This window comes from Eleutherodactylus coqui, chromosome 5, assembly GCF_035609145.1.
Source record: "Eleutherodactylus coqui strain aEleCoq1 chromosome 5, aEleCoq1.hap1, whole genome shotgun sequence".
Lineage (NCBI taxonomy): Eukaryota > Metazoa > Chordata > Amphibia > Anura > Eleutherodactylidae > Eleutherodactylus > Eleutherodactylus coqui.
This window is the reverse complement of record NC_089841.1, coordinates 194,997,491-195,024,813: the sequence shown is the minus strand read 5'-3', so window position 1 is coordinate 195,024,813 and position 27,323 is coordinate 194,997,491. Positions and strand designations below refer to the sequence as shown.

The following is a 27,323-nucleotide window of genomic DNA, read 5'->3' as shown; positions in this document are numbered from 1 at the left end:
GTCACTGCACCCTAGCACAGACCCCTTGGCAGCCTCAAGTCAGCGCTGAGCGACTGGTCAGGTGATGCGGAAGTAGAATCACCTGATCAGCAGCTTGCTGCTCACTAAAGGCTGCCGGGGGGTATATGTCGGGATTATATGACAGCGCCATGTATAGCGGAGAGGGGGAGCGATGTAGCTACTAAAAACAGCTGCGGATATGCAGCTCATTCCTGGTCGAAATCCGCACCATAGAGGTAGATTTTGACTCAGCTTTATATGCAGAATTCTTTGCAGCTGATATTCTGCAGCGTTTCCACCCTGTGTTGATATACTTTTAATGATACTTGAATTCTGCAACTTGAAAAACCAACACATTGCTTTTTTATAAAAATATGTTTATTTTAGAACTTGAACACATGATATTGTTAGTAGCCTAGATCCTGCTGAATTACAAATAACAACGTGAATCGAGCAGAAGTACCAACTCCCTCAGTGTATACCACCTGACTGCTCTCCCCAATTAAGGGCTCTTTCCCACGAGTGCCTATACGGCGACAGCGTTTTTCTGTTTTCACACCTACTCGGTATAAGTGCCTGAACGGGCTTTTTTCCGCGATCACGAACAGCGCTTTCTCATCCATTCACACGACCGCGAACGTCATTTTTAGCAAAAAAATACGCCGCACCCCGAAAAACCCTCATTCTGCCAAAATCCTCAGGATGCCTTACAGTGTCTATATAGAAGCACCTGTAAGCTTTTCACAGCGTTGGACGCTGCAAAAATGCCTCCCCTTCCCTTCTCTTCCTTTACTCCCATAGGAGTCTATAGGACCCGCCGGCGTATATTGGCCAAAACATAGTTCCAGAATTATGTTTTGGCTGTGCATATATGTGCCGGCCGCATATACGGTCTTTTTTTTTTGCGCTGCCGGTGTATTTACATGACGTATATTCACCCGTCTGAACAGCTGCCTTGGAAATCAATGCTTCACATGGATACCCTATATGCGCCGGGGCGTGAAAACGTGGCGCATATGTACTCCTGGGAATAAAGCCTAAAGGTGTGATCACACGTAACAATCTATAGCCATTCTGCACGGGTGAGTCAATTGGCTTATAGCCATGGAAAAGCCTATATATATGTCAAGTAGTTTTTATTCACTTTTTTTCCACATAAAAAGCACAAAAGAAAACAAATTTCTAGCCCAAATCACCCCCCCCCCTCTCTTACCCCGTAACAGGAACAAAAGTTACACCAAAATCTATTAGGTCAGAATACAATTCCCTTCACAAATATCCAAATCCTAATGAAGTCCTCAGTGCTAACAGATAAGGTAAGTCCATCCAGATGCAAAGGATTAGGGTTATCAAAACCCTCTAAAAGGAGAAATTCTATCCCTGGTCAAGGAGGCTGCAACTCCAACTGGGTGCATATCCTCAGATTTCCATCTCACTCCTCCTTATGTATATGTGAGGGAATTGGATTCTGGCCTAACAGATTTTTGTTTACCTTTAGTTCCGGTTTTGTTTGGTTTTTTTTGTGTTATTTATGTAAAAAAAGTTAATAAAAGCTACTTTATTATAACAAACAAACAATATATGGGAAGCACTGAAGAGATAACACTTTGATGTAGCCGTATCACTCACCCTCTGCCTCTCCTATTTCCCTAGCTGGACATGCTGTTGTGCTGCTGACACTTTCATTCAACCATGGGTACCTCCACTAAATACACTCCGGCTTCGGCAGAGGAGCCAACTTCCAACGGCAAAAATGGAACTCAGACCGAGTCCAGCTCCCAGGAATCCATGAAACTCAAGAAGGAAATCTCATTACTAAATGGGGTGTCCCTGATTGTGGGCAATATGATCGGCTCTGGGATCTTTGTGTCACCAAAGGGGGTTTTGATGTATAGTGCTTCCTATGGTCTTTCACTAGTGATCTGGGCAGTTGGAGGAGTGTTTTCTATATTTGGTGCCTTATGTTATGCAGAATTAGGCACGACCATTACCAAGTCAGGAGCAAGCTATGCCTATATCCTGGAGGCTTTTGGTGGCTTTATAGCCTTTATTAGGTTGTGGACCTCTCTATTAATTATTGAGCCTACTAGCCAAGCTGTTATTGCCATTACCTTCTCCAACTACATGGTGCAACCCATCTTTCCATCATGCGAGTCTCCCTACTCTGCCAACAGACTCCTAGCAGCAGCATGCATAGGTAAGAATCAAACAATACTGGTTTATGGTTTACTACATGTCATTAATAACCTGGCTCATATGATGGCAGCCTTCCCTGTATATATGTGGCAAAGCCATACATATTCGGGTGTTTCCATCTTAAAAACAACATTTTACAGTTTATAACTGAATTAAATATGAAAAAAGATGCCTAACTTTGCAAAGAAATGATCCAAGATAGCATCCAGGACGCCAATAGAATCCATGAGGCCCAATGTCCACGGGTGGATTTGATTTGCGGAATCCACACGGGTCATCCGCGTGGAAGATCCGCAATTCAAAGTGTCCATAGGGAAGCATTGGCATCCAAAACTGAATTTAAGCATGTGGATTTGATTTGCGGACCGTTTGGTGAGGAAAACAAATCGCAGCTACTTCATTTCAGTGCGGATTCCGTGTAGACGGGCTCAATAGAAGTCAATGTGTGGGGATGATCCGCAGCGCATCCGCAAATACAATTGTGGATGCACTGTGTATTTGAAGGTTAAAGTCCATAACGGAGGTGGGGAAATGGATGGGAGGGGGGGTTGCAGATTTTTTTCAGCACGGATGATCCGCAGTGCATCTATGTGCAAAAACCATTACATCTGCGATCTCCAGTAAATGGTTTCCGCAGGTCTCCTGCTGCGGAGATCCACCCGTAAACATGAGGCCTTAGGCTGGGTCCACACGGGTCTGATTTCCAGTGGAATATTCGCAGTAGATCGGCCACAGAATGCCTGCCTCCAAACCACAGGTTTGGAAGCAGGTTTCATCGCAAGTTCCTGTGCAAATTTCACTCCCTCATTGAATTCTGCAGTGGAAACGGCGATAGAATTGACATGTCGCGGATTTGAATTCTACGCCGCAAGTTAATTTCCAGATGGGTTTTCTGTGGGTTATTTCTGCAGCTTGTGGATGGGATTTTCAGATTCTTCTCCACTTTGCTGCTAGGGTAAATGCTGCAGAATTCCCTTGTGGAGGGTCCGCACAGAAATTCCATGGCGATTCCGCTTCGTATGAACCCCCCCTTAAAGGTTCACAGCTTTATTGGGAATTAAATTGCATATAAGACCATTTCAAGCTATTGCCTGTTTACATGTTTCCAACGAGAGTGAACAATGTGTTAGATGTCTGTAGCTGGAAATGGTCTTATCTGCTGCTTTGATTCCCATTAAGCGGTGAACTTTGAATAGATTCTTTTGCATTGCTGGATGTTGCCTTGGATATTGGATTTATCAGCTTCCTTGAGCTGCTCAGACCCAAGGACAAATAAACGTGTGATTGTGGTAAGCTAGTAGTGTTCTTTGGTACATCATTTGTAAATACATTTCATTACGTATTTGGTATGTATATCTGTAACGTATAGAGATGAAATCCACATGTGAAACGTGGAGATCTAACAGTGGAATCACTGTGGATTCGCGTCAAGAACCATGGTGGAGAAATTCTGCCACATATGGCTTTACCCTTAGGCTAGGTTCACACGGGGCGGATTTGTTGCGGTTTTGCTGCAGTTTTTCTGTTGCGGTTTTGCCACAGAAGAACCGCTTTAAAGGTTCTTTTTGGCTAGGGGATTTTCTTGCATATTTTGGCCGCTTTTTCAGCTTGGAAAATCTGCAAACATTTTTTTCCGCAGCGCTTTTTTAAACTTTTGCAGCGTATTTAAGTGCGGATTTTGCTGCGTCCATGGAGGCTATGGGCAAAAAAGCACTGCGGAAAATCCAAAAGAATTGACATGCTGTATATTCTAAAACTGCGCCGCATCTGCATTTCCGCACAGCGGCAGTGCTGAAAAATTCCGCCCTGTGAGAACAGCTTTTTGGCCAAACACATTTGCACTGCAAACGCAGCGGTTTTGCCGCAGTGCATATATGCAATGGCAAACCTCAGCAAAACTGCAGCAAATCCGCACCGTGTGAACCCAGCCTTACTGTATACCTGTTAAAAAACATCATCTTGCAGCGATGTACACATCGCAGCCCATTCGCTCTGCCGGCAGAGATGGCGTACGAGCTGCGATTGGCACTGCACATGCCTGGGATTCTGATATTACGGACATGCGCAGTGTGACTTTTTTTTTAATCCAAATTCCCAGCTCTGTGCAGTGGCTGTGTATTGAAGCACTGCACCTTTGCAATGCCTGTGAATGGACAGCGTGCGAAATAGAGCAGAAGTTAAGTTAAATAGTTATGATTTTTTTATAACGGGAAAGAAAAAAAAACGAAAATCAAAAAAATGACAAATTTACTGAAAGATTTAAAGAACCTGATATACCCGATAAGGGAACAACAGGTTGCATTCAACTGCACAGCAAGTGAACAGAAGAAAGTCTTTCGCTTTAGTGTCTCTTTAAGCTCTTGCATCTGACACACATATCATGTGCTATAGTCATGTGCCAGGCTCATATGGAAGTGAAACTGGATGATATGCTGAGTGATGATGTTAGGAAGTGGGAAGGAACTTTATGTAATCTAAGGCTCTACGTATTTTCTCTGTAGTCCTTGCCTCATTCAGTGTTCCCGTCTATTGCCCTTCCCTTATTTCTGTCTTTTGAACTCCGAAGTCCCCGGTCTGTGTCTAACAGGATGTGGGTGGAAATTGGTACACAAGGAAGTGGAGCAGTGGATCTTCTGCTGACAGCAGCAGGACGGTCTCATGACCGGCGTGTACGGTACATCCTCACTGCTGTCAGACAATCTGCCAAATCTGTCTACAAAGAGAGAAGTTCAGGGGGCCCTGAGCATGACTAATGATCATAGTAGGAGAAATACTGGGCACTCCGAGGAGACTGCAGGACCGGCTCCATGAGTTGTATAACCATGCATTTAGCTCCATGATGTAAATGGCTGTTGTACGGCCCACTTGTACTGTTGCCCTGTCTCTATCAGTGAGTTGTGTATATTGATATCTATATGCACATCTCACTGTATGAACAAGGCTGTATAGGTGAGCATTGCTATAGGAAAACAGATAGTTCCTACTGTATATATTAATGGTTTTAAACAATGTCAAATACAGGGATATTTTGGGGGGGCTTATGTTTTCTTCTAAAGCACTGTGCAACGTTTTATCTCAACTATGTCCCCCCCCCCGACACAGGTATAGGAGATAGCCATCGGATGAACACTCATTTGACTGACCCGGCTTGGCTGAAGTGTGCATGTTCATTTCAGAAACATAGTATGTAAGGCCGAAAAATGACACATGTCCATTCAGTTCAGCCTATTAACCCCCAATGTTGCAGAGGAAGGCAAAAAACCCCAATGAGGTAGAAGTCAATTTTCCTCATTTAAAAATTCCTTCCTGACTCCAATCTGACAATCAGAATAATCCCTGGATCAACAACCCTTCTGAAGTTATTAGTGATTATAATATTGTATCGCTCTAGAAAGGCATCCAGGGCTCTCTTGAATGCTTTTATCAAATTTGCCATCACCACGTCCTCAGGCAGGGAGTTCCATAGTTTCACTGCTCTTACCGTAAAGAACCCCCTTCTGTGTCGGTGTAAAAACCTTCTTTTCTCTAGATCAGTGGTGGGGAACCTATGGCACGCGTGAAAGAGGCGGCACACAGAGCCCTCCCTGCTGGCACGCGTCACCATTGGCTGCTCACCACATTAGTGAATGCCTGCCGGCATTCACTCAGTAGCTCTATCTGCACTGATCCCAGCGCACACTGTGACGTTAGTGTGCAGCCTGGATCCTCCTCCCCCATCGTCTCCTACTTGGTCAGCGAGAGCAGGGGGAGGAGTCAGTGTGCACCAGCGATCAGGCAGAAGAGGAGCGGCGCTTCCACGAGGAGGAGGGGGTAAGTATGTGGGTCTCAGGGAGGGGGGGGATGGGGGGCAGCTGTAGGGGGGCATTATTACTGCTGGGGGCCGTCACTAATACTCCTGGGGGGGTGTAACTATTATTACTGCTTGGGGACTGCGGGGGGGGGGGGGGGGGGTGTCACTATTTTTACTGCTGGGAGGCCGCTGGGCAGTGTCACTATTATTACTTCTGGGGGGCCGCTAGGGGGCCGTCACTAATACTCCTGGGGGGGGGTGTAACTATTATTACTGCTTGGGGACTGGAGGGGGGGGGGGGTGTCACTATTTTTACTGCTGGGGGGCCGCTAGGGGGTGTCACTATTATTACTGCTGGGGGACCATCACTATTATTACTGCTCGGAGACCACTGGGGGGTGTCACTATTATTACTGTTAGGGGGGGGGGGGTCACTATTATCACTGCTGGGGGGGGGGGGGTCACTATTACCGCTGAGGTATGTTCACATATGGCGGAAATGGGCAGGGCTGTTTCAAAATAGACAGTGTGCAGATTTTGACTGCTTTTTAGATGCAGAAATGCTGCAGAATTTTCCACAGAAATTTCCGCTGAGGACATTCTGCAGTATTTCTGCATCCAAAAAGCAGTCAAATTTTGCACGCTGTCTATTTTGAAACAGCCCTGTCCTTTTTAGAACGACGGGGGTAAAATCATACGTTGTGGTAAGCCCCGCCCCCTGACGTGTTGGCACTTTGCGATAAATAAGTGGGTTTTAGGTTGCAGTTTGGGCACTCGGTCTCTAAAAGGTTCGCCATCACTGATCTAGATGTAGACGGCGCCTTCTTGCTACAGTCATAGTCCTGGGTATAAGCAGATCATGGGAGAGATCTCTGTATTGTCCCCTGACCTATTTATACATAGTTAAATGGTCGCCCCTCAGTATGGAAAGGGGAAAATGCTGCCAGGCTCTTAGTGCACTTACAGTTGCAATCTAAATTTTTCAACCCCCATTGCAAATTATGTTTATTTACCAAACTTTCAGCTGAACAATGTAAACAGCTCAACACAACTAATATAACAAGTGGTTGATCCAAATTCAACAAACATGCCACTTTTAATGACTACTACCGTCTCAGAATTATTCAACCCTTTCATGACCTGCGTCTTTACTACTTAGCAGAGAACCATTTGGATGTTATGACCTGCTGCAACCCAGATAGAAGCTTCTGACAGCATTGCTGAGGAATCTTAGCTTATTCCTTATAGACAATGGCTTCCGATTAACTAATAGTCTTGGGTCTGCGTGCTGCAGCCGCCTTCTTCAAATCCCACCAAAGATTTCCTATGGAGTTCGTCAGGCAACTGTGATGGTCACTGAAGAATCTTCCAGGAATTTTTCGGAAACCAAGCCCTAGTTGACTTTGAGTTATGCCTGCAATCATCGTCCTATTGGAATGTCCAATGATGCCAAAGCTTCAGCTTCCTCACAGAAAGCATGATGTTTTCCAGGATTTCCTGATTCTTGGTTGAATCCATCTTCGGAAACCTCAGTGCCTGCTGCCACCAAACTGCTGCAGGTCTTTGACTATCCACCTCCTCAGGAATCTGCTGACCGCCAGGGATAACTTCCTCTTTCTGCCATGTCCAGATAGTACAGCTAGCTGTTTCTTTAACTTTAAACTTGTGAACCTTGCTTGCAACTCTAACTCTAGGAACATTCAGTGCTTTTGCTATCATTTTTCATCCTTATTCTTGTCTGTCCATGGCAGTGGTCTCTTCTCATAAATTTTTGGACCACTGTCCTGACCTAGATATAGTACTAACAAGCAATCAAATGTCATAGTCAACGACATCCCAGCCAGTCCAGGTGTTTCATCTCAAGCACACCTGATGCAACTTGAGGTTCCTTTACATGGGACGACTGTCTGGCACATTAGCGTCCCACAGTTGTCCCAGCGACTATCACTCTTGTGCTTTTACACAGGAGCGACAGTCGTTTTTTGAATGGAGACAGAGAAGGCTGAAGATCACTCCGGCTGCCCACCTCTATTCACAATAAACAGGCAGTTGCTCAAAAATTGAGTAATTCCTGTTCCAGGGTTGTGGAGTCGGAGACGGTAGAAATGCACTGACCCCGGCTTACAAAAAAAAAATATATATTATAAATATTTATAAATATGGTATATTTAACTCAGTGCAGAATTTGTGTCAGGTTTCCTTTCACAGGAAAGTTTTGAAATAAATATGTTCTATTCATCTAAGCCCCTATTTATTAAAAACATTGATAAATAACCAGGATCTGTAAACGGCAATAGAAAATCAGGTTTCACCTTTGCTGTCCATTAGACTAAGTATCCTTATGCTTCTTCTTCAAGGTTTTTAGTTGGGATGAGACTGTGCTGCACTGTCTGCACATGCTCAGTAGTAAAGCCCTGCCTTTACAGAGCAGAGGAAGAAGGCGCTGGGCAATGGGTATTCCAGCACTCATGTGTATGAAGGAGTCGGGAATTGGAGTCTGGGAAAATTGAGGAGTCGGAGTTGGAGGTTTGGCTTAGTGACTCCACAGCCCTGGTTTACATGGCCTGGAAGTTGCTTGGTTTTTGGGTGAGCTAAAAACCAAGCAACTCCGACAAATGAGCTTTTATGAGTCAGGTAGTAGATAAGGTGGCTGTCCTGCAGAACGTAAAGTGGTGTCTTCGAGTACTTCAGATGTCCATGGATGTCACTACTGGAAATCAGTGAAAAGCAATGTTTGTTAATATCTAGAGCAACTACTCTATATCAGATGAAAGAAGCAGCAGGGTCATGTCTATGGAGCTGGAAGACAATCACTTTATATTTGGTAATGATTAGAGTTTTTTGGATCTTAGAAAATCATGTATCTAATAACATTACTGCTAACTACGTTATATAGCATTTGTCAGATCTTACCATTAATGAGCTATACGGTTTACAGAGTTTATATTTTATTGCTCCATTTGGAAGACTTTTCTGTATAACTCACGTTTTTCTCTGCCTAGCACTCCTCACGTTTGTGAACTGTGCCTATGTGAAATGGGGCACACGGGTCCAGGATGTCTTCACTTATGCCAAAGTACTGGCTCTCATTGCTGTCATCATTGCTGGAATTGTGAAAATCTGTTATGGTAAGTTATTTGGGAAACTGACTCAAGGTTATTGCAGCAAGCAGATCCACTGGGTAGAAATGCAGCAAATAAAGCAGATATTTAGCTTGGTTGCTTGTGCAATGTGCCCATCTTGTCAGTCGTACTCAACTCACACAGCTTGAAGACATTTGGTTTCACGGTGCCTATTACATGTACTGCCTTTGACACCCACCCACAGTCGCCTCCAATTGCAGTGGTGTCATGGATGATGAAACTGGGCTGCTACGGAGTGGAACTGGGTTGTCTTCAGTGATGAATCCAGGTTTAGTTTGGGTACTGATGACAGCTGTGTTCATGTTTGGAGACCGAGGGGTGAGCACCTCAATCCTGCCTTTGCTGTGAAGCAGGACACTGCCCCCTGCTGGTGTGATAGTCTGGGGGGCCATTGCATATGACAGTTGATCACCCAAACAGTGGTATGACGGACAATAACAGCTCAGTGATATGTCCAGGACATCCTGCAGCCACATGTGTTCCTTTCGTGGCGGCTTCCATGAGGCTTCCAGCAGGATAATGCTTGGCCACACACAAGGGGGTCACAGGAACCTCCACAACATTGCCACACTTTCATGGCTTCCTGGTCACAAGATTTATCACCAATAGGACAAGTATGGGACCCTCTTGGATGCCAAGTTCAACAGCCTATGAGTGTGCACGATTTAGAGGCTCAGTTACAGCAAATGTAGACCAATATAATGCAAGATACTATACGGAACCTGTATGCCTCCAAGTCTGCCCGTATCTCATCTTGTATCCAAGCTAGAGGTGGTACAACAGGGTACTAGAGCCTCCATGCCCGCCCATATCACATCTTCCATCCAACCTAGAGGCGGTACAACAGAGTACTAGAGCCTCCCTTCAAGGGGTCAGTTTTCCGCAATAAATCATCCTTCTGCTCCGATAGTGTAATCACTTATATCAACGTTACAATCACACAGAGTTTAATTCCATTCCGACAACTTCTAGGGGAGGGATTTCTTATTACAGTGAGTATATGCTTCCTCTGAAACAATATGACAAACAGACATATACTCCCTTCTCCCAGCTCCCTGCATCTCAGACATCACTGCTCGGTCCTCCATGCACTTTGTTTACGGGCTGCTGTCAGCCTGTGTACGGGACAGCGCTGGAGTACTGAGCTGTGTGATTGGCTGCAGCATCCTGTGACATCCTGTAAACAGACTGTTGCAGCCTGTAAATATGACATCACAGGGGAGACCCTGAGCACCTGTTCAGGACTCAATGAGGGCTGGGAGAGGTGTGTGTATGCCTGTTATGTTATTGCAGGGGGAACATAGTTTTGAGGGGGAAAAAAGCATCTTGGACAACCCCCTTTACTGACTGATTTTTATGCCTCAGCTTCTGTTTTTCCATCCATGATCATCTGCTGAAGTAAATGTGAACAGATGAAAGGGTACAGGAGTGCTACTACCTACATTTACATGATAGAACAATGGCACAGCTGTGCTGTTGTCTTCTCCTGAAAAGCCAAGCACTTATTGTTTTGCTCTTATCCTCATGTCATCCATCTGCTGTGCGAGCCAAACGTGGGATCAAAGCTGCCCTTATACAAGCAGACAGCGATGTTGGGTACAGAGCTGCCTTATCTGCACACGTGACTGACAGCTGTCTGTATTATCCAGATGCTATTGCTGCAGTCTTCAGAGCAACATGACAAATACTCACAATGCTGGCAGTAAGATAAATGATAGAACTGTATGATTTATGCCACTCTTGCAGATCGTATTTCATAAAGTTTAACTTAGTTTACTAAATGAGGACCAATCATATTTTACGGTTTCTATAAAGGGGTTTAGCGCCTTTTACACGTCCCAGTGATCGGGAAAGAAGGTTTGCTTGCCCAGTCATCGGACCGTGTGAAGGTGCTACTGATCACCCAAAGAATGGGCAAACACTCGTTCATTGAGAGATCATATCTTTCACACCACACTGAAAATCATAGTTGCTGGCAGCACTTCTCCCTCAGTAAGGAGGATGTGCTCCCAACAGCGATGAAACAGTAAGGGGGACGAATGATCGTTCGTATATTCTGAATCGTTCTGCGTAAAGGCCAGACAAACAAGCTCCAATCTCATCGATCAGCATTTGTTACATGCAGATTGAGCGGTGTAAAGTCCCATTTACACACAACCATTATTGTTTGAAAATACGACTGAATGAATTTACTTTTTTGCAAGGAAATGCTGAGCATTTAAATGTACAGATAATCCTGTGAAATCCGCTCCATTTCCGTCATTGGCTAAAGTAAACACTGTATGTGTTGTTTGCTCAGATAGGCCAGCGTATGTTTATGTGAGGAATTTCTGTCTGGCAGGGTTTTAATTAGTGTGAAGATACACCATTGTCTTCTGCTGGCATGAGTAAAGAAGTATTTATTGTGTTTTGGAAAGGCAAACAATCACCCCTCCCCGCAAGTTGTTCAGTCTTTTAAAGACTGAATGAATGCCATTTAAATAAAGTGAAAAGCAAATGAACTCACGACCATTTATATGCAGGCAGAAACTCAACGATAACCTAATGAATAGTGCATGATGGCTTCGCATTTACATGTAACGATTATTGCACCAATTTGTTTGTTTGAATGAATTTTGAGTGATAATCGTTGCGTGTAAAAGGGCCTTAAGAGGATCTATATGTAACAGTCTGACTTTACTGAAAGGTTTTTTTATCTTCTGTATTTACAATACAGAAATGAGTTCACTAAATGTTATTACTGTAGAATCAAACGTTATTCCATGCATGGCCACCCTTTAGACATATTCTTTCTCTGCCCAGTCTATATTCCCATAGGAATGTAGCATTATCATACCAGTATGCCGCTCGCTGTCACACAATAACACATACGCTGTTAGATTTCCATAGCAAGTTAAAGTCTTAGGCCTCCTGTCCATGGGCGATATTTCACTGTTATCTGCGGCGATAATCCGCATTTGGGTAACGCAGTGAACACTTTCCATAGGATAACTATGGAAAGCGCAGCCCGATATCCGCTCATGTTTAAAAATCGTGGCATGCCGCGATTTGTCCTCGATTTTCCGCGATCAACCTATCATAATGATAGGTTAATTGCGGGAAATCGCGATAATTTACTGCCCCCCGGCAGCGGAATTCCGCGGCAGTATATCGCTACGGCCGTGGACAGGCGGCCTTACATAGAGACACGATTGCTTGAATTAGCATAGTTTATTTTCCCAATCAGAATGTTTATTGTAGTGAAAAAAATCGCTACATTGCAGAATGGGAAATATTTGCCATTTTTCCTTATACACCACTGGTTACTCCATTAACCTTACTTTCTGGCTCTACTAGGTAAGACAGAGAATTTTGAGGATGCTTTCGCTGGTTCCTCTTATGAAGTAGGAAACATTGCTCTTGCCTTGTATTCTGCGCTCTTCTCCTACTCGGGATGGGATACTCTAAACTTCGTTACAGAAGAGATTAAAAACCCAGAAAGGTAAGGTTTGGAGCAGAAATTAAGTGGCCTTATTGTACCTAGCAGTAAAGATGAAGGATGGATGGAAGAATAAGGTGACAGTAAAATATAGGGATTTTGGAGACTAAGGTAAAGATTCAGTAAAGTACAGAATGTATAATCAGTATCCTGAGTATACCCGACTCTGCAGATAACCAAATACTTTACAGACTACAGTGTATAATGATGACATTCTGTACAGGATTCACATACTGTACATTACATATAGGCATCTCTGTAGATGATTGTAGCTAGAATTGTTATATTACAAATAAGTCTTTGCACCATCTTGTAATTTTGCTGCCATATGAAGTTGTATAACCTGTAGATGCCACTTGAAATGCCTATAGCTTGGCTGCAGATAGGGAATTGTGACTGCCACAGTACACATGTATTTTGTAAGAAATCAGCTGGTAGTAAACATCAGCCATAACATTTCTTCAAATACCATATAAATGATGGATATAAGGATCTGATTACTAATGAAAGCAATATTTAGCAATGCATCCTGACAGATGACGCCACTCATATCATCTTATGCCGTCCACAGGAACCTGCCCCTTGCCATTGGGATCTCCATGCCAATCGTGACTATTATTTACATACTCACTAATGTAGCATATTACACCGTTCTGGACATACGCTCTATACTGGGAAGTGATGCCGTAGCAGTGGTAAATAGACAGTACATGTACTTGTATGGGGGGAGAGGGAGGTGGAGAGGGAGGGGGAGAGGGAGAGCGAGAGACCCGGCGTCCCACATACAAAAATGCTCAAGTCTCCCATTGTAGTCAATGGGGTTCGTTAATCGAGTAGAGCTCTCGAATTTTACGAAAAGCTCGACTCGAATGACGCGGACTCGAGCATTTGGGTGCTCGCTCATCTCTACACCTTACAGATGTCAAGTTCTGCCAGACGTTTGCATCCTTCTTTTTTTAATCCCTTGTATTTAAACTGATCCCGGATTCCTCTTTTCTTAGACCTTTGCGGATCAGATATTCGGGATATTTAACTGGACAATCCCCCTGGCTGTAGCACTTTCATGCTTTGGAGGCCTGAATGCATCAATTCTAGCTGCATCAAGGTAACTAAATAATGATGACATGGGTTATTGAGCAACCTTCTTTCAGGCTACATGCAACTACAACAATGATGTCAGCACTGCAATTAACTGTGAAAGCAATCACTGTTATTCATGTATTCAGTACCTTCCTCAAGGTCAAGTAGCTCCACTCCAGCACCCCCCTTCCATCCTGAACTGCAGAGTGAAATGGGCAGGCAGACACTGCCAAATAACATGTAGGAGACGGCTGACACCTAACTCCTTAAGGACCACTCCTTTTTTTCATTTTTGGTTATTTCTTCCCACTTTAAAAAATCATAACTCTTAGTTATCCATCAGCATAGCTGTTTGAGAGCTTGGTTTTTGTGGGATGAGTTGTATTTTTCAATGGTACTATGTAATGTACCATATAATGTACTGAAAAACTTTAAAAAAAATTCTGAGTGAAGTGGAACGGAAAGTGCAATTCCGCAGTCTTTGGGGGGTCTTGTTTCTATGATGTACGCACTGCAGCAAAAATGACATGATGAATTTATTCTATAGGTCAGTACGGTTATTACGATACAAAATTGATGTAGTTCTTTTTTGGCTGTGTTATGTTTTAAAAATAAAATATTTTTGGAAAAACATAACATTATTTTTTGCCGTCATCTTCTGGCAGCCATAATTTTTTTATCGACATTGTTGTCTGAGGTGCTCATTTTTTGCATGATGTCCTGTAGTTTCTATTGGTACCAATTTGGATTACATATGACTTTTTGATCACTTTTTTAAATTATATTTTTTCTTGGAGACGGTGAGACCAAAAGAAGAACAATTCTGACGTGTATTTTTGTTTTCTGACGACGTTCACCATGCGGGGTAAATAATGCATTACTTTGATTGATCAGATTTTTTGGATGCACCAATACCAAATATGTATTTTTTTTATTTAGATTTTTTTAATTAAAAATATAGGAAAAGGTTTTTTTTCAACTTTTATTTTTTAAATAATTTGTAAAACTATTTTAAACTGATTTTTACATCTTTTTTAGTGCCCAATGGGGATATGAACTTGCAATGGTTTGATTGCTCCTGCAGTATGATGTAATGCCATAGCATTACATTATCTTGGGATCTGACAGGCAGTCTATTAAGCCACATCACAGGCATGGCTTGACAGGTAATCTGCAGTAACAGCCTCGGGCCTTTCAGAAGGCCCCTGGCTGCCATGGCAATAGAACGGCACCATGCGATCTCATCAAGGGGCCGTTCTGGACTCCTGAACTATGATCGGGGCATTTAAATGCTGTTGTCAAAATTTGACTGTGACATTTAAAGCGTTAACATTTGTGATCAGCAGCAGGGCTGATTGCAGATGTTGCTGCTGGGTGTCAGCAGTGAGAAATAGTCAGGGCACCAGCTTTGTATGGAGTGGGCAGAAGAAGTAGACATGGGGCACGGGGCCCCCTATTCTCGGGATTGATGGGGGTCTCAGCAATGAGACCACCATCAATCATCAAGTGATCCCCTATCCTTTGGATTGGAAATAACTTGTTATTCTAGTACAACCCCTTTAAGGCTAAAATGTTGGATTGGTGATGCTATTTATCTTTAGATGTACATATTATATACTAGTTACAGGTCAAGCTTTTTTTTGTATCAGAGCTCCAGGTAGATAAATATTATGTAATAATAATAACAGTGAGATTTCAGAATTAGTAAATTGAGCAGGAAAATATTTGGTCTTGTGAGCTTTATATACCCTTCTAAAATATCCCATTGATATTTCCTGATATTCATTTCCTTAGTTGCTTAGTTAGCTCTTGTCTTCAATTTCAGGCTGTTCTTTGTTGGTTCTCGAGAGGGACACCTTCCTGATGCTCTGAGTATGATCCATGTGGAGAGATTCACCCCAATACCAGCCCTGCTGTTTAATGTAAGTGCCAATGGACAGACGATACCCACAAGTTTTAGCTATGTACAGTAGTCCCTTAACGTACAATATGAAGTGGTTCTGTTACCACCATTGTATGTTGAAACCATAAATCTATGGATAACTGCTTTTGAAGCCTTCAAAATGACAACCAAAATAATACAAAATGGAAATTAAAGAAAATTCTGCAGATAACTAATAAAGAGAGAGTCCTTATATAAAGTCTTTGTAAAAAAAATTAAGCACGTAGAAGTTGTCGTTTTGCTGTAAAACTCGGCATGCAGTTCCATCTCAGGCAGATATGCAAATGATTAGAGTTGTGTGATTAGATAGACGGTCCTGCCACCCGAGGCCTTAAAAGTGGTCACTTCGCCTATGAAAAGGCTCTCGGAGGCTCCTTGTGTGTAGTGACCTCTTTTTCCACTTGTGTAGAGCTTGGTGACCACTAGACGCCTCAACGACGCAATCAAAGAGATTTTGCCCAGTTAACAGAGTTTGAGCAGCAATGCATTATTGGAATGCGAGAAGCTGGATGTTGGTATCGACGAATTGCCCGCCACTTGGGCTGTTCTCACAATAATGTAAGGTAGAAAAAAAACCTGCGCTCCTTAGTTGTTTGGATAACAAGGAAGTATAGATCTATTGATAGTAGTGATAGTTAAACTTTCTTCGTAGAGGAGCTCAGGACGCTATTGACAGACCCCCTGATTGTTTGATTGCCCAACAAGCACGAGCCGCTCCAACTGTTTCGTTGTTTGCCATCCACAGACAGGTGGCGCCATCATTACACCTCTGTGTCTGTTGGAACCATTTCCAAGCACTTGGCTGAAGGACATTTGGTCTCATGACGCTCATTACGCTAAGTGCCTTTGTCACCCACCATCTGTTTTGTAGCACCCCTAGTAGTGGTACGAAGGACAATGACAGCTCAGCTGTATGTTCAGGACATCCTGCAGCCACATGTGTTTCTCTCATGGCGGCTTCCAAGAGGCATTTTCCAGCAGGATAATGCTCAGCCGCACACAGCAAGGGGGCCACAGGAATGCCTCCACAATATTGCCCCATTTCCATGACCTGCCTTGTCTCTAGATTTTTCGCCCATAGAACATGTATGGGACCATCTGGCATGCCAACTTCAACAGCCTATGAGTTTGCACAATCTAGAGGCTCAATTATAGCAAATGTGGTCAATATGCCTCAGAATACCATACGGAACCTGTATGCCTCCATTCCCCCCATATCACACCTTGCATCTAAGCTAGAGGCGGTACAACAGGGTACCAGAGCCTCGATTCCCGTCTGCATCATGTCTTGTATTCAAGCTAGAGGCATACAACAGGGTACTAAAGCCTCCATGCCTGCCTGTATCACATCTTGTATCCAAGCTAGAGGCGGTACAACAGGGTACTAGAGCCTCCATGCCTGCCTCCCTGTATCATATCTTGTATCCAAGCTAGAGGTGGTACAACAGGGTCCAAGAGCCTCTCTTGAAGTGCTCAGTTTTCCGAAATATATAATCCTTTTGACCTGATATAGTAATAACTTACTTATATCAACTTTACGATCACACATATAAAGTTTCATTCGATACCAACAACTCCTTCTAGGTGTTTGATTTTTTTTTAACACTGAGTGCATAAAAGTCAGACAGAGCTATTAATCACTTTCTCTGTAGAGGTCTGGAGCTTCTTCAAAGTCCCATACAGGACACACAGTCTACCAAAAAAATAAAACTGTGTCCAACTGGCCAAAGAGATGTACAGTACATGTGGTACCGCAATGTACTGCAGAGGGGCGTTACAGAACAGACTGTCAGTGCATGCATTTCCATAATCCGACTCCTTTACCAGTAAAATGTGCATCCTGATTGGCTGGATTTTCTAGGACTGTGCATTTGCCGTACAAGCAGGCGGTCCGTGACAAGTTACAATGGCCCTGCAAAGACTATTATATGTTGAAAATATTGGATGCCGAGGCCACTGTAGCTTGAGGGATCACTGGTATACTATATGCTAAAAAGGACAGCAAGACATACGGCAGGAACTTTCCAAGCATGTTATATGCAGGTTGTGCAAGGAGCGATGGCAGTCACCTTTCTATGGATTGCCTTGAAGAGATTTAAAGAGAGAGGCAAGAGGGTTAACTATATACAAATCTTCAGTGACACTGCAAACAGTACATAAGCTGATCATACTAGCAGAGTCTCTGGGCCTGCGGCCCTATAAGGGAGGGCACACGATCTCTAGGGAAATATCTCTGAACTACAGGTCAATAAAATATTTGATATCTTCTTCTTGCAGAGAGGCACGCTCTTTACACCGGTGGTTAGCTGCAAATGACTTCTAGGTTGGCTTACTCAATCAATCACAGCTCTCACTGTCATTTCTCCTGTACCTCGTTCAATCACTTTTATCTTCAACAAAGTAAATAGTCATAAAACATAATAACTACAGTTCAGACTGCAAAAAAGTGGCTCACACCGTCCTTTCCACGGAAAAATAAAAAAGTTATGGGGGTTAAATGATGCCAACAGAAAGCAATTCGTTCTATTTCTATTTAAAGCTATTTTTTTTAAGTATAAATGATTTAAAAAGTATATAAATTTGGTGTCGAGCAGACCCAGAGAATAAGACGTGTCATTTTTACTTTACCATGAGTGCTGTACAAATCCCCCCCCCCCCCCCCCCCCCAATGGTGCAATTTTTTTCCAATTGGACCTACTTAGACATTTTTAAAAGTCTTCCAATACATTATATGGTAAATTAAATGGTACCGTTGAAAAATACAACTTATCCCTCAAAAAACAAGCCCTCATGTAGATATTTCACCTGAAAAATAAAAAAAACGTTTTGATTTTTTTGAACATAGGAATACCAGAATTGCAGAATGTGACCTGGATGCAGACAAATCAATGACCCTTCGTGATGAAAGGGTTAAGCTGTCTTAATAAAGGGGAAAAATTCCAGAAAAAAAATGTTTTCAAGTTCAGGGGAGACCTTTGTGCCCAGATATGATATAGAGCAGGAAGCCCACTTTAAAGGAAAAGTGTGTTGCAATCTATTTGTGATAGATAGAGGTGTATTTATGTTTAATACTTCTGACTTATGTGTATAAACTGTAGAATTACTGAGATCCCCAAAAAGCTGGAATTCAGAGAGAATGCTCGGGAAGCTAATCTCCAGATTAGACGTGTAAATAAGAAGATCATCCGCATAAATGGCCAATTTATGGACAGAGCTACCCACCATCACTCCCTGAATGGAGTCAATAGCCTGTAAGGCTCTCACTAGACATTCCATAAAAATAAAAGGTATAACAACGGCAAGAGTGGGCAGCCCTGTATTGTACCGTTATTGATGGCAAATGGAAGTGAGGGGCATCCATTCACTCTAACCTGGGCCATTGGGGACTCATATAAAGCCATAATCCGACTGGATGTAGGAAGTCCAGTTGCACCCAATCAAATGCTTTTTCAGCATCAATTGAAGGTGAACCTAGCTGAGCAAGTTTTGATCGTATTATTTCTAGCTTCTCATATTGGTTCAAACCCCACCTCATCCCTGTGTTCAAGAGACGCAATAAAATGCATCCAATTGGCCAACAGTTTAGTGTTTAACATCTATGTTGATTAGATAAATCAGTCTATAGTTCCCAAAGAACATAGGCTTAGGAGTAATACAGTTATGGGTGGTCAGAGCCTGAGATGGAAAGTGTTACCCCAAAAGCTTCTAACAGAGGGTACACGGGGTTGGGCAAATAACTTGTAAAATCTAGGGGTATACTCACCGGGACCTGGACTTTTCTCGATTTTAACTCTTGAACCAGAAAAATAATTTAGGTTCACTGAGTGGGGCATCAATCATATCACTAACCTCCTTGGACAGGGCAGGAGAGATATATTAAGAAAGCTACATCTTGATGGTGTTCAATGGGATTGAGATCTGGGGAGTTTCCTGGCTATGGACCCAAAATTTCAATACTTGTTCACTGAGCCACTTAGTTACCACTTTTGCCTTGTGACATGGTGCTCCATCATGCTGGAAAAAACATTGCTCATCAACAAATTGCTCCTGGGTTGTTGGAAGAAGCTGCTCTTGGAGGATGTTTAGATACCATTCATTATTCATGGCAGTGTTCAAAATCCCTCCCTTCGATGAAAAGCAACCCCACACATGAATGGCTTCAGGATGGTTACTGTTGGCTTGACACGGAACTCATGGTCACGTTCACCTTTTCTTCTCCAGACAGTCATTCTTCTAGATGTCCCAACAGTCTGAAGAGAGCTTCAGCAAAAAACATAACTTTACTCCAGTCTTCTGCAGTCCAATTCCTGTACTTCCTGCAGAATTTCAGTCTGTCCTTTATATTTTTCTTGAAGTGGCTTCTTTGCTGCCCTTCTTGACACCAGGCGGCTTCCAAAAGCCTTTGCCTCACTGAGCGTGCAGATACACTGACACCTACCTGCGCCATGCCTGAGCAAGCTCTGCACTAGTGTTGAACCGATCCCGTAACTATATCCTCTTTAGGAGACGTCCTGGCACTTGCTGGACTTTCTTGGGTGCCCTGAAGCCTTCTTCACAGCAAGTGTACCTTTCTCTTTGAAGTTCTTGATGATGCGATAAATGGTTGCTTTAGGGGCAATCTTACAAACAGCAATGTCCATGTCTGTAAAACCCTTTTGATGCAAAGCAATGATGAGGCATGTGTTTTTTTTGGAGGTAACCATGGTTAACAAAAGAAGATAATGATTTCTAGCATGCATCTTTTAAAGCAACCAGTCTGCTCTTATATGCAATCAGTATGACAGAGTGATATCAGCTGCCTTGACCTCATTAACACCCTCCCCTGAGCTAAGTAAAAGATGGTTTTTTTATAATTAAGCTAATTTACATGACAGTTAATGACCTTACAATTTATTGCAATTCATCTGATCACTAATTTAGAGTTAATGCAACTTGCAACTATAACAACCAAAACCGTAAACTTTGTGAAAACCAAAAGTTGTGCCAATCCCAAAACTTTTGGCCATGACTGTGCTATCTTTCCTACATGTTTTTTTTACCTGGCAGTAGTGCTAAAATAAGTAGTTCTACATGACTTTTTAATACATAGCACATTAACTATTTAAAATGAAAGGCCGTGTGCTAGTAGCAAAAATCACGTGTAACCCTAGATTGATGTAACAGACATGTAAAATTACTCTTTTATGTATGGACACCAATGCAGTTCCACCCCCCCCCCCATGGTCAATAATCAAAATTGCTTAGTACATTAACCAAACTAATATGCATTCCTGACTCTACTTCACATTTAGCTACAGTGTGCTGCAGATTCTATATCTAAATGTTTGCTAGTAATTCAGCTTGAGCAGTAAACACCCGCGTAGATTTGGAGTGACATGCTGCCGCCTGTTGTCTATTTTCAGGGCGCCATGGCTCTGGTGTATCTCTGTGTAGAAGATATCTTCCAGCTCATTAATTACTACAGCTTCAGCTATTGGTTGTTTGTGGGTCTGTCTATTGCCGGACAACTTTATTTGCGCTGGAAGGAACCAGACCGGCCACGACCGCTCAAGGTTAGTGTTGCCTGTATAAGTGTCTGTGTATAATATCTGTTTTAGTGTTTTTCTGTCTTGTCCTCTGACCTTTTCTAAGTCAAGGTGGCTTCTCTGATCACAGGAAGTTTTTCTTTGTCGCCTTTGTAGGTTCTTATATTAACCTTTGTTCACTACACCACTGGTGTCAGATTTAAATAGGTATTCCGAAGACAGAAAGTTTTTTTCAAGTTTTACTGTGGGTAGTAAAAGCAACTACGCAGTGAAGAAGAGGTCCTCCATTTTCAGGATCAGTAGAGGTCCTAGCGGTTGGACTCCTATCACCTTTCCAGTGAATGGGTGAAAACTTGAAAAAACATTCAGTTTCCGGAATAACCATTTAATTTACAAGTCTGAATGAGGCTGCATTCCCACGAACGTATATCAGCTCGGTTTTCACGCCGAGCCGATATACGTCGTCCTCATGTGCAGGGGGGGGGGAGAGGATGGAAGGGCCAGGAGCAGGAACTGAGCTCCCGCCCCCTCTCTGCCTCCTTTCCGCCCCTCTGCACTATTTGCAATGGGGAGAGGCGGGCCGGGGGCGGGGCTAATTCTCGGAACTTAGCCCAGCCCCCTGCCCCAAATAGTGCAGAGGGGCGGAGAGGAGACAGAGAGGGGGCGGGAGCTCAGTTCCTGCTCCCATGGGAGATAAGCGGCCGCCACAGGTGTCTGTCATTGAGAACATATGCCGAACTGAGCATGCATGTGTACAGGAGGAGCTATATAAGATGTATGACCCCCTTAGAGCTGAAAATAAAACCAGAATGAATTAAGTCTCATGTAAATTATATTCTTTTAAAAATGGTTCTGTCATTAGAAAAAAAAAATTCTATACTTGACTATTCCTTCCCAGGCAGTCTTCTTACCACATCTTCTCCTCACTGATCTTCTCCTGGCTCCTGCAGTCCCCGGGGTTATGTCACTGCAAGCCGGCCCTGCAGGAATGTAGCAAATGGACGCTACGTAACAGGGAGAAGATTCGGCCGGCTGGATGTGAAGTGACCCGGGCAACTGAAGGAGCCGGGAGGAGATTGGTGAGGAGAAGATGCGGTAAGAAGACTGTCTGCGGAAGAATAGAATTTCTTTTTTCTAATGACAGAACCCCTGTAAAGTACTGCATGAATCAGGGATCTCTGTTTTTTTTGTCAATTACAGCTCAGCCTGGCGTATCCAGTAATATTTTGCCTATGCACGGTGTTCCTGGTGGCAGTGCCACTGTACAGCGACTTGATCAACTCTCTGATTGGAATAGCGATAGCACTTTCCGGTGTTCCCGTCTATTTCTTATTTGTACGTGTTCCAGAGAAAAAGAAACCAGAGTGCCTACGTCGTGTAGCAGGTAGGAATTTCTTTGACTAGATCTTTTAGGTAGCACTCCACACCTCTGAACAGCAAAATACGTCTCCTGGCATCACGATATTTTAAAAAATGATTGCCATATATTTTAATTATTTTAAGCCCATTACGGCATATACTGGATTCATCCTAAAGTTATATGATTACAGTTCTCCAGCTGCAAGAATAGCTGGTGGTCGAGCTTGTAAAATAACAACCCAGAACCTTTTGCTGCGTGCTTCAGCACCACGGCGGGTTCACGGGATGTTACTGATGATGTCCCTGTCCAAACCTCCTATTGGCTGCAGCAGTCACATGGGTAAACCGGGAATGGGGGGAGAGGGTAGCCCAACAGTGGAGAGTTTTTTTCATTTTTTTTTATATCTGAGTCCCCCCCCCCCCCCCCTCCTCCACTGCTGCCAATGATTAACGAGGTTGGAAAAGCCCTTTAATGGTTATAGCTATTAACCCTTTTATGTCTTTTCTTGTAGCGATGATTACTCGTTATACCCAGATCTTATGCTATTCCGTGATCACAGAGATGGATATGGAAGAGGAAGAAAAAATAGCAGCAAAATCTAACTGAGAGACATCTGGAGGCTGCTGGACCTCCGGAAACCGGACGTCACGTAATTTATTTCCTACACTGGATGGACATCTTTTATGTCATTAGAAGCTTCAATGCTGGGTGGCTGCCGGGCAGCGCTCTGACATGAAGATAGCCGAACAAGTTCTCTCTGGCAGGGGAAGTGTTAATTGTCCTTTTCTTTCTCCCATCATCAAAATATATATTTTTTCCCTGAATTGGGAGGCAACAATCCAGAAGTGCAGGGCTGGCCCATGAAAGAGGCTTAATAAGTGATTCTGTGTGATCAGCAAGTCTATATGGACCAACCACCAGGCTCGCATGAATGGGCAATGTGCCTTACATGACAGAGGAATTCTCTGACCCTGGCAGGACTGGAAAGATATGTTAAACTGTTTCTTTGCACAGGATTGGTGGGAACACACTCGAATAAAGTATTTGAACAAATCTTACACTTTGGTGTTGATTAGAAATAGAATTATGGAGAAAGTTGACCAGGGAGTCAGAAAATGCATCAAATTTATCAATTTGGCACAATATTAGACTCTTGGCTGGTTTATTGTAAAATATGCGGCAACTGCCACCATTATTTTGTCGAATTATAGTAAATCTTCCCCCTAGTGCTTAGTATGTTACAAGACAAAGCTCTGATAACTGAAGTATAAGGACAAGAAAATCGAACACGTTTTGTGCGAGACACGCAAATCTCGCACAAATATGAACCGCAATCTTTGGAATGGAATCATAGACATGAGCGATGTTTGGTCGTGCCCTTGCATCACATCTCCCACTGTGTTAGATGGGGCCGGTGGCAGCACCGCACAACGTGTTAGGTGCACGCAGTGCGATGCGAGGTTCCCCCATCCAAAACAAAGGAGGATCGCTACTTCTCTGATGCAATGCAAGGCAGTTTTGATATAAAACCGCTTTGCATCAAAGGGAAAATCGCATGTTGGCGGGTGTGATATCGGCTGTAATTCATGATAGGTTAACTTCACACCGGCGAGTGCTAACTGTAATAAGCTGTGTGCCCATGTGTGCATCACATGACCAAAAATGTTCCTATTCAAGGACTAGAAGCAGAGATCTTGAGAAATGTATGCAAATAATATAGAAATCTGATATTAAAAAATATGGCAGGTGGCGTTCTGCGGACAGAGTGCAGGCAGAGTAGTTTTAATTCGACACTCACAAAAGTTAGGCCTCATTCACATTCCCAATAAATTACATACACTGTGAAGCGGACGTTCTGCTCGAGTAGTGGTGTATGTGCCACATCAGGCAAGGATTAGGCATGTTTAAATCCAGTATGCCCAAGTCTTCTTTTCTCCATCACAATAAGGGCTTATCCGCACGGGCAGCAATCTCACGCGAGTTTTGTGTGTTGTGAGATGTACTAAACTCGCATGAATACCATTCATTTCCATGGACTTATTCACAAGGGTTTTTTCTCAGCGATGCTGCGAGGATAAAAACCACAGCATGCTCACACGTCGGCCGTTCCTGCAGAACGCCTCACCCATTGTTTTCAATGGGACCTCAAAAGACATTGCATGGCATTCGAATGCGATGCATGTGAGGGTTATGCGATGTTTCCTATTAAAATCAATGGGAAACACTTCTGATCCTCTAACCTGCCTGAACCATGTGCCTGGGGATTGCAATTTCACAGAAGTGATGTGAATCAAGAACGCCTCGCATGAGCGTGAGAAACACGCATTGTCAAGCACAATATCAGACGAGTTTCTCACCCGACATCGCGCTCGCCCGTGTGAATGCAGCCTACACAATATCCAGTCTATGCAATGTTTTCTGATTCCAGACTACAGCACTGCAGCAAACTACCGGACAGCTTTGTGCAGCTGCTGTATTTAAAGGAGTTATCCCAAGATAGACTTTTATCCATAAGGTAGGTAATAAAAGTCTGATTAGTGGGGGTCTCACTGCTAAAACCGCTACAATCTGTAGCACAGGGCTTACTGCACCACCCACAGCGACAGGTGACCGAATGGAGTGGTGTCCCGCTTCAATGGGACTGCTGGGGATGGCTGAGCGCTTCTGATAGTAGAATGCAGTCCCAAGATCTCACTCACGCATGGTTTAGGTAGCCGGCTCAAGGTTGACTCAGTGTCAGGACAGTGTCCGGGATATGGGGGTCCCTGAGATATCCCGCAACCCCTGTCCCTGCCTACTTGCCCCCCTGGGCTACCCCCCAGGGCGACAACTGGGCGACGGTCCCTACCCTCACTAGGGAAGCGGGACACGGGAGACAAACAGACACTGAGACAAGCAACGGTAGAATGGTCAGACAATCCGGGTAGGCAACAAGAGGGTACGCAGTACGGAGGGGTCAGGCAAAAACGTAGTCAAGTCCAAAAGCAGGTGTCAGAAAAGCCGAGGTCACAAGAGCAGTCAGGATAAACGCGGGTGCAGCTGGAGAACCAAACTAACACTGGCAAGGCCTGAGAGGAAAACACACCTATTTAAATGCTGTCAGCGCTCCCGCCCCAGAAGCTGATTGGGGCGGGGAGCCTGACAGCAGCAGGGCTAATCAGGGCGGTGCTGGGGGCACGCCCCCAGTCTCACTGCACAGACAGTTACTAGGGAAGCCAGCCTGGTAGTCAAGCGACTAGAAGCACCAGCTGCCTCCCTAGCAACCCGGCGGCGACCAGTATTACAGCGGCCCGGGGAGATCACAAGAACCGGGGTACCTCTGCGCCGCGCTCCTGTACCCCGGGTGGCCGGACCGGTGGTGCGGGCACGGCGGCCCCGAGAGTTGCCGGTTCTGACAGTACCCCCCCTTCTACGGGGGTACACCGGACCCCCATGGCCAGGTGCGGGCTTAAGCGGGAAAGCCCTGTGGAATGCCTGGACTAGGCGTGGCGCATGAACGTCCCTGGCAGGGACCCACGTCCTATCCTCAGGGCCAAATCCTCTCCAGTGGACCAGGTACTGCAGCCCACCTCTAACCCGTCGGGCATCCACAAGCCTTTCTACTTCATACTCCAGTTCCCCCTGTACCAGAGAGGGAGGAGGCGGGTTCTGGGTGGGGAGAACTGGAGTCACATACTTCTTAAGCAAGTTCTTGTGAAAAACCTTGTGGACCTTCCAGGGGTCAGGAAGTGCCAACTTATATGACACCGGGTTGATAACCTGAGAAACCGTAAATGGGCCAATGAACCGAGGAGCAAGTTTCAGGGAGGGAACCTTAAGTCTCAGATTCTTAGATGATAATAAAACCTGCTCCCCGACCACAAAAGGTGCAGAGATAGTACGTCTTTTATTTGCGTATTTACGCAGTTTCTCTTGGGAACCCTGAAGGTTCTTACGAACCTGGGCCCAAACTGTGCACAGTTCTTCGGCGGATATGTCGGCGGCCGGATTGTTCGAGACCAAAGGAGTAGAAAGCGAGAACCGGGGATGGAACCCATAGTTACAAAAAAAAGGTGACAGTTGGGTCGACGAGTTACCATGGTTGTTAATAGCAAATTCGGCGAGAGGTAAGTAGTTGGCCCACTGATGCTGGTTATCAGAGACAAACAGTCGCAGATACTGGATAAGTTCTTGGTTCATCCGTTCCGTTTGTCCGTTACTCTCGGGATGGAAAGCGGAGGAAAAGGACAAATTAACGTTTAGATTTTTACAGAAGGCTCGCCAGAAGCGAGCGACGAACTGAACCCCTCTATCAGACACAATATCCTCGGGGATCCCATGTAACCGAACAATCTCCTTGATGAACATCTCAGACAAAAGTTTGGCGTTAGGCAACTTGCCAAGTGGAACAAAATGAGACATTTTGGAGAAACGGTCAACTATTACCCAAATGACCGTATTCCCCAGCGAGGATGGCAGATCAGTAATAAAATCCATGGACAAATGGGACCATGGCCTGGACGGAATGGGCAAGGGCAGAAGAGGCCCCTCAGGACGTCTCCTGAGGTTCTTCCCCCTTGCGCAAACCGGGCACGCGGACACAAATACCCGTACATCCTTGGCCATGTGCGGCCACCAATAGAGTCTGGCCGCTAACTCCAGAGTACCCCTGATACCGGGGTGTCCAGCTAGGACTGAAGCATGTGTCTCCTCTAACACTTTCAATCTCAGTGACAACGGGACAAATAATTTGCCTTCCGGAAGGGCTTCAGGAGCAGATTGTTGAGCGGCGTGAATGAGAGGTGAAAGGTCGGAGGAGACAGCAGCGAG

The 27,323-nt window shown here is 44.2% G+C and overlaps 1 protein-coding gene across 2 annotated transcripts in view; it reads left to right on the top strand.

Annotated features, from left to right (window-relative positions):
- The window catches only part of SLC7A7 (solute carrier family 7 member 7), a 29,639-nt gene extending 6,067 nt beyond the window's left edge, over positions 1-23,572 (top strand). For both annotated transcript variants that reach the window (XM_066603946.1, XM_066603947.1), the window contains exons 2-10: positions 1,654-2,197; positions 8,989-9,114; positions 12,466-12,610; positions 13,179-13,302; positions 13,609-13,712; positions 15,513-15,609; positions 21,032-21,181; positions 22,355-22,538; positions 23,026-23,572. In XM_066603946.1, coding sequence (XP_066460043.1) covers positions 1,693-2,197; positions 8,989-9,114; positions 12,466-12,610; positions 13,179-13,302; positions 13,609-13,712; positions 15,513-15,609; positions 21,032-21,181; positions 22,355-22,538; positions 23,026-23,120 — 1,530 coding nt within the window. In that variant the 5' untranslated portion in view covers positions 1,654-1,692 and the 3' untranslated portion in view covers positions 23,121-23,572. The remainder of the gene's footprint in view (positions 1-1,653; positions 2,198-8,988; positions 9,115-12,465; positions 12,611-13,178; positions 13,303-13,608; positions 13,713-15,512; positions 15,610-21,031; positions 21,182-22,354; positions 22,539-23,025) is intronic.
- The last annotated feature ends 3,751 nt before the right edge of the window (positions 23,573-27,323 follow it).